The sequence below is a fragment of the Buceros rhinoceros genome, unplaced genomic scaffold (assembly GCF_000710305.1).
Source record: "Buceros rhinoceros silvestris isolate BGI_N320 unplaced genomic scaffold, ASM71030v1 scaffold738, whole genome shotgun sequence".
Lineage (NCBI taxonomy): Eukaryota > Metazoa > Chordata > Aves > Bucerotiformes > Bucerotidae > Buceros > Buceros rhinoceros.
Genome location: NW_010424871.1, coordinates 57857 through 69586, shown reverse-complemented (window position 1 = coordinate 69586; position 11730 = coordinate 57857). Strand labels below are relative to the sequence as shown.

Sequence of the window (11730 nt, the reverse complement as noted above, 5' to 3'; positions counted from 1 at the left end):
ATGCCAATTCTGGGAGCTACAGCAGTACTGCGGGTATTTCTATTAGGGCTGATGCACTTTCCTGCCTGTAATTTTAGTTCAGGCAGCAGACTTTAGTTAAGAAGTCACTTCACGGTGTGACTAGCACTTCATGATGATTGCTTTTTATAATGCTACCTTTCTGGTCCAACCCCCACAGAACAAGTGCTCCTTACCTGGTTGTCCATGTCCTTGATGACAAGGAGAACTGGACTGTCGAGAGACGCCGATTTTCGGTACAGTGTCTTCAGGCTAGTTCCGTGCTCCAGTGTACTATATGCAAGCCGCCACGGATACCCCTGCACTCGCGCAGGCAAGCACTGGGCAAGCTGGGCAATGAACAGGGCAAAAGGTTACATACCCAACAGGCTGGGTCACTGGTGAGACCCCAGACTATTCCCTTTCTGCAGGGGCTTCTGAGCCTAAAAATGGCTGAGAATGGAGCAGCTGATGCCAGCAGCTTAAAGCCTCCACCACATGTACGTGGCCTTGTACTATGAGCTGAACTGCCTGCAGTCACATCACCCATGAAAGAGATTTCATGACTGGCATCTCCTCTCCGAGCAGTGAGGGAGCTGCCAGCCCTCAATATCACAGCTCAAACTCCAGAGCTGCCAAACATAAAAAACAAACTTTCCAGGTGCAACAGTACTGCTCCAAAGAGGACCTGGCACAAGGACACCCCAAGATACCAAGTCCTTTCCAAACTCCTTTACAGCATTGGTGCTGCCTCCAGAAGGCAGTGTTCCACCCTTGGCAGAGACAGCACCACGGCTGACAAGGAACCTCGAGGTTTTTCTAGCCATACCTGCTCTATATGCATGTTCTCCAGGAGAGCACTGTGATGCTTTAAGACCGGCAAAGTATCATCATCTTCCTCTTCGTAGTAACTGCAAACGCTCTTTCGTCGTTTTGCTTCTTCTACAGTAATGATCTGAGGCAAGAGAACAAGTGTCCAAACTAAAGCACAGCTCTTACGCTGTCAACGCTCTGTTGAAGCAAAATGGTGTAAATCAACACACTCCTGCAGCCATCTGGGTGCATTCATTATTTTCTCAGATGTTAATGCATAAGAACATGAAAAAGTTTAAAATTTCACTGCCCCTTTATTAAACCAGCAGCGTTTTCCTGGTTATCTTTCCTGACTTGGACCTGGTTTTGTGTGTTCAAACTGGAACAGAACAAATATAGCAAAGAAGTAAAAATGTAAATCAACTTGAACTGGTATTTTTAAATTCTGTCTTGCAGGAAATGTACTAAGGAAGATTTTAAGCATGTGGCTTACATAAGTTCTTGGAAATATTAAGAAATTCTGAGAGTCAAAACCACTATGAAATACATTCTTAGTTGAAAACGATCAAACAATTCTTTGTAAACTTCTATTTATTTCTTTGCTTAAGACTTTATAAAGACAGCACACTGTAATATTTTAAAAAGGTGAGACCACATAAATATTTCTAACATCAGATTTGAATTTCAACACTTACTTATAAAACAAATCACAGACTTCTCTCTGGCAACTGCAGGTAAGTCACACTACTTCTCACAAAGCTCGAAACCAAACGAGAATGCAAGTCCACACACTTAATGCTTGTCTAGAGAAGAACTCAGAAGCCTACAAGGTCCTGAGAGAGACAGGGGACAAACTCTGAACTTCACGTGGCACAGGCAGCAAACAGGAGCCCCAACGTGGTGCAGGGTTGAAGTTCCCAGGATGGCAGTACCCAAGCAGCCCAGAGCTCACCGCAGAGTGGAGGACACAGTCTTGCCGTTCAGTGGCAGTGGTCCAGGTGTCCCAGCTCCCGACAAACTGCTGCTGGAGTGCCTGGCCTCCCAGCTGGCAGAGTGAATCCTCTGGCACAGCAAGAAAGCTGCTAACCTCTCAATGCAGCTCAGGATGCTCAGTGAGCAGCAGAAGCATCAGCTCGGCACAGCAGTGGGAGGGCGAGGTGAGGCACACTGTGCCTGGCAGCAGGGCTTTAGCTGGGGCTCAGTGCCATCGTGGCAAACAGGAAGCAACAGCAAGAGCTAAGAGGTGGGGCTGATGAGAAAGGAAAGGGGAAGCCAAAAAACCTAACTATAAATCCAATGGGAAACCTTCAACCTCCTTCCTTCCATGAGCAGATCACCACAGAGCTCTTCTCTTGGAGCAGAAACTGCAGATGAGGCTGCCCAAGCTGCTGCCACACACCTCCCTGCAAACGAGGTTTCCAAATGACTTCCATGTTACACGTGGATAAAGCTTTGCATAACCCCTCCACGCCTTCATGATCACTGCTTGAACTTGCAGAAGCTGTCAACAGTTGAGACAACTACCAAGAAGTGCCTGGAAGTCCTACACACGTCTGCCCCACTGGCAAGAGAGCAAATGCCCTGGACTGGCTCCGGGTGCCAATTTCACCATGCCAGAAAGCACAGGAGCAACTTTTCATGCAGACCAGGACTGCTGAGGAGCTCACTGCGGTCAGACAAAGCCCTAACGCCATCAGTCACACTGAGCATCTCCAGTGGCACGCAAGCAATGCTCCAGCCTGCCTTCACCTCAGACACCCAAAGCCAAGCCCAGGGCAGCTGCCTCAAGCAGGGCACCCAGGCACTGGTGCTCCATCGTGCAGAGCAGGGTGAGGAAAAGCAAAGAGGGCAGGGCCACGAAACCCAAATCCAGCCTGTGGGACTGAGGTTGTTATGTTCTGTATTCCTGCGGTGATACTGGGAGAGCTGTAGAGCTGCAGCCTGCCCCTCCAGTCCAGGCTCAGTGGGATCTAGTCCTGGGTCTTGTAAGAATGCAGAGAATCCTGTGTAGGAAAATTTTTCATATGGCAAATTTCAGGGAAAGTTTGCCCTGCAAAATTATGATCAATTTTAAAAAAACCCAACAAATTGTTAAAGGAAAATGGTCTTTCTGCTGTTTTGCTCTTTTTCCACCTCCTGAATGGCTTTCCTTTCTTCCTTATCTCCCAGGCCATTGTTTAAACTTTTTTTTTCTTAATGAACACCTTTTTCATCTTAAATCAGAAGTACTCAGCTGCTCTTTCAAAGACTGTTTTCGAGGAATAGTCTCCCCACAAGGTGGAGGAAAAAGCATCATATTAAATCAACCAGGAACAGGTATCTGTAGCAAAATGCAACCCAACTCACAGAGGGACCTGTAGAAAATGTATGAACACATGTGAATTGACTCCAAAGCCAGCCAAACCCCCTCTTTATCGCATCAATATCCACTCTGCAGCTGAAACGCACATCAGAGGGAAGATCAGGTATTTACAGACCAGGCAAATCCAGAAACATATAAAAAGAATCAACCTCTACAGAAACAAGATCTACAAAATCTTTGAATGATTTTACCGGACTGAGAAAACAAGCTACCTGGGGTGGAAACACCCTCTTAACATCCATCTGAGTGCAGAGCCCTTTTTTGACTAAGATGATGTTGCCATATCAGACCCATGCTGTTCAAACAGGGACACAGTTCAACATACCTCCACAAAAGGTTCTCCCTGGTCAGATCTGGCACAGTAAAGAACTTGGAGATTCAACGGCATTTGTTTTCCCTTCATTATCCACCAGTTTATTTTGCAGTATCCATTATACTTCCCTGACAGGTGGCTGCTGCCTGGGGCACGCTGTGCTAAAATTGCTTATATGCCTCTCTACAATCACACTTTCGGTTTCCCCACAAGCAAGAGTGAAACTTTCACATCAAGCATGACCAAATTTGGACTTCCAGTAAAGACTTCCTGGAAGACCCACTTCCAGTTGGTAAAGCCTGAAATATAACACAACTAAAAGACACACCCTTAGAAGCAGTTTCCAGCTAATTCTTCTCCCAACACATACTTAAATAAAACAATGAGACACAAGCTCCCAGTGTGGCCAAATCTCTCCCATTTCTCTTCTTCAGGTCACTGGCCCTCCTCCTTCATTTTGGTTTTCTAAAATTGGCATCAAATAACTGAATCCTGAAACCCAGTGCAAGATATGACTGACTGCACTCAGCTCTGAGCAGAACAGGGAAGGAAGACTTCTTTTCACCTTGCAGTTCACAAATCACCAAAACTAAAGATAGCAGCTATTTGGGATTAGAGGTGATGTTGCTACATTTCGCTGACAACCCCCACTCCTGAGCTCCACTTTTGAACAAGATAACATATTGTGAAGACAGAAGTGCTTAAAAAAAAAGAATGCAGTAGAATTTTAAAATTTAAGGTAATCAGATCACTTCTTAAATTACCATCAAGGTACTTCTGATTGAGAGATTTACATGGTTTTTTATTTATCTCACATCCTTAGTACTAAAAAAAAAAAAATGTGTGCGAGCTTATTTCCCTTAGAAATGAGGCTTTGTATGCTCAAGAGACAGACAGATAACACACACGGGCATGCCAAGCAGTTAAAACAGATTGCAAAAGCCCGCACATGAAAAAGCCAAAGTCCAAAGATAAAACTTACCCACCTTACAACTAATCCTCAAAGACTACTGCTGCGTGCACCTGAGAAGCAAGGGTCTGGCCCAACACCACATACCAATCCATTCCAACCAGCACACAGGAATCTACCACGTCTAAGTGTATGTTTTGGAGATTGTTATTTTCTTTTCTTTTTGTTTCATAAATACATTAAGAATGTAGCAATGCTGACAACAAACATCTGTTTAGTTTTGCAAAGAGCTAACATCACATAACCAAAATATTTAGGCAATGTCTGCTGGTTGCCCACCAGAGGGCTCCCAGTTGTTTTCCCACGCTTTCTGGGGAGAGAAGAAAGGAAGACTGAAGCGGTATGAGTACATTTGTGAGACAGGTACAAGTCTTGAGGAGACTGCTGAATGAAGCACCAAATGTTACGAAGAAACACCATAAAAATCATCAGAAGAGCAATTGCTGAGATTCATAACAGAGGACGCACACTTGACACGCGGATGCTTCGTGTCAAGGCAGGAAGCACTCACCTCCCAGCTTTTCGTAGTGGGCTCACTGAAGAAGTTGTCTATCATGTCTAGCTCCTCCTTCTCTACCACGATAAAACCTTGCTCTTTGGCATCTTTCCCATATATTTCTGGTGACCACTGAACAAAAAACGTGTACAGGTGATCCACCCTGTAGACAGAAGAGGAGACAGCTGTTGTTCAGCGGTCCATGAGCACAGCACTGTCATGTAGTGCAGAAGTTTTGCCCAGTGACAAAGAAAGGACAACCATACAAACAGGATACACTGTTATCTCCACCCTCACATACCACACAAGGCAACAGCTCCTTCCACCTGGCAGCCTGAAGCACTTCAAGGTTTCTCTGTTTTCACTCCCCACAATGTATTTTTCTCCTCCTGTTGCTCTACACATAGTTTTACCATGATGCTTTGGCTAAGTGGCTTGTCCGGCCTCCAACAAGTCACATTCAGAAGTCAAACTGATTGGTATTAGGTCATACTCACAAAAGTTAAGTCCATAAAGAAACCACTTTCTTATTTAATTTGACCTCCTGCATTAAACACATGGTAAGAGCTCACCAGTAAAGTCTACACTACAGTTCTAGCTGCCCTCTAAAAGTTACAGAGACGAGCCACACCACAGCTCTTCACTCTGTCAGCACAATGCAAAGCAGCATTTACTGATAGCTTTGCTGATGGTCAGTACCAGCAGCAAACGTCCTTCCCCACAGGCAGGCAGCTCTCAAGCACAACCTCTGAAGAGATGTTCTTCGACACCATCCACACCAATCACTGAAACAATTTCTGAATAAGGAACTTACGTAGCATATTAAAATTAAATAAACACATGCCATTTCCAACAGGAATATAATAGTGCGTGTGTACAAGTTGAACTGCCAGGAAAAAAAAAAAAATTAAACTCTAATTCAAGCGGGCAGATAGAAAGATAGTAAGTACTTATGACACTGGATCTTTCTCCACTTATTCACCAGAAAGTCATGTCCTGCAATTCCTTGATCAATACAAAACAAGAAAAATCTCAGAGATATTTAGACATTTACCTGTATTTCAAGCTACTTAGATTTATGTATATACACAAATAACCGTAAATCACCATTTTGGCTCTGCTGGATTTTGTTCTGAGCCACTAGCATAATTCCAGAGGTCTTTCCCATAGAATCTACATTTTTTGTTTCTACACTCCTACCAACAAGGACTGGAGTCTGATGTCAAGTCTAACCGCAGAATCTGACAGCCCCGAAATTGCTGCCTGCTCACAGCAGTTACACCAATTCTCAGTCAAACTGAGATATTTGGAGTGGCTTGACTCACTCTGACCTCAAGAAATTTGGATCCAGTTTCCACTATCCTCAGAAAGAATAAAAGAATGACTTTGCTTTATCATGGAAATGTCCTCCAAGTCATGAAAACGGAACAGATCAGCATCACCCTCCGTTTTTTCTGTACTCCTGTGCACACTCACAAACACTTCTGTGGTGCACGGTTAACAGAAGCTCTAGCAGAGATTAAATTTTTGTTATCAAGTAAGAGCTGTAACAGTGAAATTTTTTTAATATGTACAATCAAATATGGCTTTAGTACAAATGTTCGAAATTTGTGAACGCCCAGCACTTGTTCCTGAGGCATCAGCAGACTCCCTTCATCGAGAACAAGTAAGGTAACTCAGCTGGGTGCTAAGGAAAAACGTAGGTGCTGCTCGTGCCTCTGCAGCAACACACACGCGAAAGGGACCAAGGTAGTACTGTGCAGACAATCAGTCTTTGGGATAGTTCTCACCAATAACTGCCTGGAAAAGGCTGGAAGAGGGTCACACTCCCAGTGCTCAGGGTTCCCCTCTTCTTTGTGAGAAGCCACATGATCACTTACAAGTTCACATAGATCTAGAAACAGTGAACTATGGAAGGGACTTCTAAAGCTGTTTCATCTAAGAAAAGGTTAGAAGACCTTTTCTTCTAACTGCAGAGGTTTTCCCACATCTATAGGTGTCCTGCCTCTCTTCGCTTGCTTACAGGGGCTTCAGAGAGAGAAGCAAGATCATCTCTTTGATAACTAGTGGGAGTTTTAACTGAAAGAGACATTTAACTTAAGCACTGTGTATTCTGTGTTCGGTATTCCCAGTCTGGAACTTACTTAACCGCTGAATTCCTGCAAATCCCTGTGAAAGAACAATAAATCTAGTGGTTGCTGCTGTCTGGCTAAGGTCAGCTTAAAAGCATGTTCATGCAGGTGGAGGAAAGCAGCATACTATCAGACTCGCAAAACATATTTAGGTTGTAAGACACCTCTGGAGATTACCTATGCCAACATCTGTTTACAGCAGAACTAACTTCCAAGTTAGAGGAGGTTGCACAGTCTTGTCCATTTGCAGTTGTGAAAATCCCCAACAGAGATTCTATAATCTCTTCACACAACCTGTTCCTTGCATAACCAGTCTTATGGTTTTTTTTTCCTCTTCCACCTAATCACAATTTCCTCCAATGCATGCAGCATGTGATGCGAGAAGGGTCTGGCACCACCCTGCTTTAGTTTTTTCCCTCCCTCCTCCCCTTTTCTAACCAAAAGGAGGAAGGGAATAAGCACCACTCGAGCTGTTGGTTATGCTCTCCTGACACAGACCAGCAAGTGAAGACTTCATTACAAAGTGCAAAGACACACTGCGGACCTCTGCTGAGTTTGCTCTCCACTCCCCCACACAGCTACTCCTCAGGCCACCCCTCCCCAGACTGTACTACTGCAGGGACTGGCCCACCCCAGGTGCGTGGCTTTGCACTTGTCTCTTCTGAACTCCCTGATGCTTCTGTCTGCCCCTTCCTCCATACTGAGGTCCCCCTGAACAACAGCCCTGCTCTCTGGTGTATGAACACTCCCCAGATTTGGTGTCATCCCCCCAAAAATTACATGGGAGTATTCTGTCACAATGTCCATGTTGCTGATGAAGGCATTCAACAGTATCGATCCCCAAGGAACACCACTGACACTTGGCTGCCACTCAGGTGAGCTGTGAACCCTTTGAGCCCAATGGTCCAGTCAGTTTTTCACCCACCTGGAGAATGCTTGTCCAGGCCACATTTCTCCAAGCTGGCTCTAAGGATACTATGGCAGATAGATAGTGTGGAAAGCCTTACTAAGGTCATGGTAAAAAAAACCAATCCCTTGCTCTCTCCTTGTTCACAGAGCTAGCCATCTCCAACAGGAAAATGATCTGGCTAGCAGAAAAACAATGTGCCCATAGTAAACCTACAGTAGCTGTTCTGGATCACTTCTTGCGCTTCATGTGCTTCGAAATAGCAACCGTAAGGATGTTCACACTCTTGCCAGGGACTGAGGTGAAGGTGCTGCCCTGTGCTCCCACAGATCTTCCTCAATTTTTCTGCAGATGGTGGCAGCGTTTGTCTTTCCAACCATTAAGGACCTCTCCCCGAGTGATCATCACCTTTCACAGGATGACAGAAAGCAGCCTTGCAGTAACATCAACCCACTTCCTTGGCACCCTCAAGAGTATTTCCTGTCAAGGCCCATAGACCTGTAAATGCTCGGTTTATTTAAGCAGTCCATAAGTAAGTTTTCCTCTGGAATGGACAGATGCTAAATAAATCCTGACACTTCAGATTTAAGAAGCAGCAGTGGAAAATGAGCAATACATAACTGCTGGAGTGAGGTCACTCTGAAAGGGGATGCAGAGCATCCTTTCTCTGTTAATGAAATTATAACATTATGTTATGGTGGTATTTTAAAGCTACCAAACCGAAAAAAAATTGGAGACAATTTTTAAATTGAAAAACCACAGCTTGAGGAACTCCCTTATAGCCACTTGACAGCTGCAAGGAAATTTATCCGAGAGGTCAACAGCTGTTTTGGCATCACATGCTTATGAGGGGTGTCATGCACTAATAAGAGAAACATCAATAAAACATAAGGTACTTGGAAAGAAACAATTTCAGAAACCTTAAGTTCATTACTCCAGAAAGAAATTATTCAGAAGAAAAATGAAAGAAACATGAAACTTTAAAAACAAACAAACAAAAAAACCAAAACAAAACCCACCACAAAACGCCTAATCTAGAAGACACAAATCAAAACTGCAAGACAGAACACTGATTAAAGAGGGAACTGCCTCTGGCCACAGCCAGATTAAAAGGAAAGTGAATACGCTTACAAATATCTTCACAGCAACACAGAGGACACAAAACAAATGGAAAAAGAAAAATTTATAGTGAAGGATATAAATTAAGTAGAAAACTAATTTTGCAGAGTACGGATCCTGACAGCAAAGTGATAAAAACAGTAATAAAAGACAAAAGCTTCAAGAAGCATTATGCCACTGCGCTGCTTCACCAAGTGGGCACAATGAGGCGTGGGCCGAACACCTGAACAGAGGAGCAGCCCCTGGAGAAGCCAGCAGAGTCCAGGCTTGCACAGCAGCACTTCAGTCTCAGCAGAAGGACCCTGAAGACCTAGGATAACAGGTCTGAATTCTGGAGCACACTGATGACAATACTTGTGCAATCTTTGAATACATCAGGAAAGTCACAGTCAGCAGAATGAATAAGATCGTGTTTGGTTTGGCGTTCAACACTTCAGTGACCACTGCTGGAATACTCTGCCATCTCTGGAGCACCGTTTCCAAGTCATACTCAAGTGCTTCAGCTTAGAGATGCAAAATCAAGTGCTCTACAGCAAGGGGCAAGAAGAGTTATTTAGTTCACAGGAGCTGTAACAACTTACCCTAGATAGAGGACTGTCTTAATCACCATCCCTTTATGCAAAGCCCCATGTAAGGACACGTGCAGGTATGGCTCCAGCTAGTTGTGCTGCAAGTTATTCCAGATGTCAGCCTCAACTGTATTAACTATAGGGTGTTACACACTAGATACTAACAGGAGTTACAACCAAGCAACATCATGCTCTACGAAAAGAAACCCCACAAAAAACAAACCAAAGCTTGCCCAACTCTCCACACCAAACCAAAACCATCAATGAGGCAGGAAGCTAAGACTGAAAAAGAGAAGCAAAGCTCAACCCCTGCTACTTTTCCTCCTTGAAAAGCTGCCTGCTCTCAAAAAAGAAACTTCAAAAAAAGCAGATGCCCTCTCAGCAGCAGAATTTCAGTGCAGTCATTTACATCAACGCAAACATCACTGTTTTTACAACAGCGGAAACCGTACATTCACAAACCAAACCTGTCTGCCAAATTTGCATTACAGTCCATGAGATTCACTTCTTGACTGAAACTACTGAATTTACAATGAGTGAATGATTTTTTAGGACACACGTTTATAGATAAATCAGTTCTGTATCTGCCCCAGTACAAGGCATTTTCCTCTGCAATACCTTCAGGAAATCTGTGACATAATTACCAACCCACTGCTACTCAAATCCACTAGGGTGGAAAATCTATATGCCATTTAAACATAAATCCATATCAGTAAGAGCACACAGAGACTTACCCTCTAATACTGTAAGCTGCACCCATTGCAAGACTTCTCAGCAAAAGAAGTGACCTCTGTTAGTGTCCAGAAGCTCAGCTGAACCTGACCAGAAGCTGCCCTAGACTGAGCAATCTGTGCATAAGGCAACTCAGGATGCCCACCTCTGCCATTACGTGCTAAGGCAAGCGCTGCTGCGATCAACTGGCAGCACAGAGCAGCCCTGCAGTCATTGATTAACTGGGCTGCACAACACACGTCACGGGACGACACGTGCTCAGACGTCCTTGGCACCCAGCACACCACGTAGGAGGACAGAAAACCTACCAGAGGCACAAAAGGCAAATGAGAATTAAGATTTATTGACAGCCTTATTTGGTTTGTTGTTGGGTTGTTTTTAATTACTATGAAACTGCTATTACTATGGAAAGATGTTGCACAAGCTGCCGTGACTACAAGGGACAGAAAGTGTTTCATTTATGCTGCTTTAAGGCCAACGAGATGAGAGTGGTCTTCTCGATATTTTCATACATAAATTGCATTTGTGTTTTTGAACTCTAAATTATTTTCACACATTTTATCAAAAATACATTGCAAAGTTATCCCCAACTTACTGTGCCTTAGTGCCCACAGCACTGGGAAGGTGCAACGCCAGTAATTATATACTGTGCAATATACTGGTGCAAGAACATCACCAGAGGGTACCAAGTGATGCACTTTGCTTGGGAAAGGCATCCAGGAGTCTGAAAAAACTTGCTAGGCAAACACAAGTCTTGCATTAACAGGAAGGAACGGGTCTTGCACTTAATTTTTGCACCAAGCTCTACACAACCTTTTACACAGTGTTAAAACAGCCCTGCATGAGTAACACCAAAATGACCTGATCTCACACCATGTTCCACGCTGATTTTGATGAAGATCCGAACAGCAGCCCTGACAGCTAAGGTCTGACCTGTCAGCCAGCACAGCCAAGGGCTGCTGCAACAGCTCACTGCAGAAATTACTTTTTCCTCATTCTAAAAACTGAGGTATACAGCCATGATCAACACTGCAGTTTATATAAGGGTTAGGTCACCGCACTATCCAGAAAATGACAGGTTGAGAAGCTGTTTTCCAAGATTGTAGTAAGAAGCTGAATTCACTTGTTGCACAGAGCAAGAATCAGAAACAAGCTCAGTTCAGTCCAGCAGTTTTATTCTACATTAGACATGCTATCCCCAAAACAGTAACTGACCTTTGGTTATATTACAGCATCACTCCAACTCTTTGAAATGTTTACGCATACACCAACCCAGAATTTACTGAATCCACCCTTCTGAAATCCCTGAGGAGCCAAGGA

The 11730-nt window shown here is 44.0% G+C and overlaps 1 protein-coding gene across 3 annotated transcripts in view; it reads right to left on the bottom strand.

Moving 5' to 3' along the window:
- The window catches only part of NCOA7 (nuclear receptor coactivator 7), a 38149-nt gene that overhangs the window by 2483 nt on the left and 23936 nt on the right, over positions 1 to 11730 (bottom strand). For 2 of the 3 annotated variants that reach the window (XM_010140918.1, XM_010140916.1), the window contains exons 10-12: positions 4967 to 5114; positions 827 to 952; positions 195 to 347 (exon numbers count right to left, since the gene is read on the bottom strand). In XM_010140918.1, the coding sequence (XP_010139220.1) occupies positions 195 to 347; positions 827 to 952; positions 4967 to 5114 (427 nt within the window). Of the gene's footprint in view, positions 1 to 194; positions 348 to 826; positions 953 to 3497; positions 3576 to 4966; positions 5115 to 11730 lie in introns of those variants that run through there. The other variant, XM_010140917.1, reaches the window with a different exon arrangement.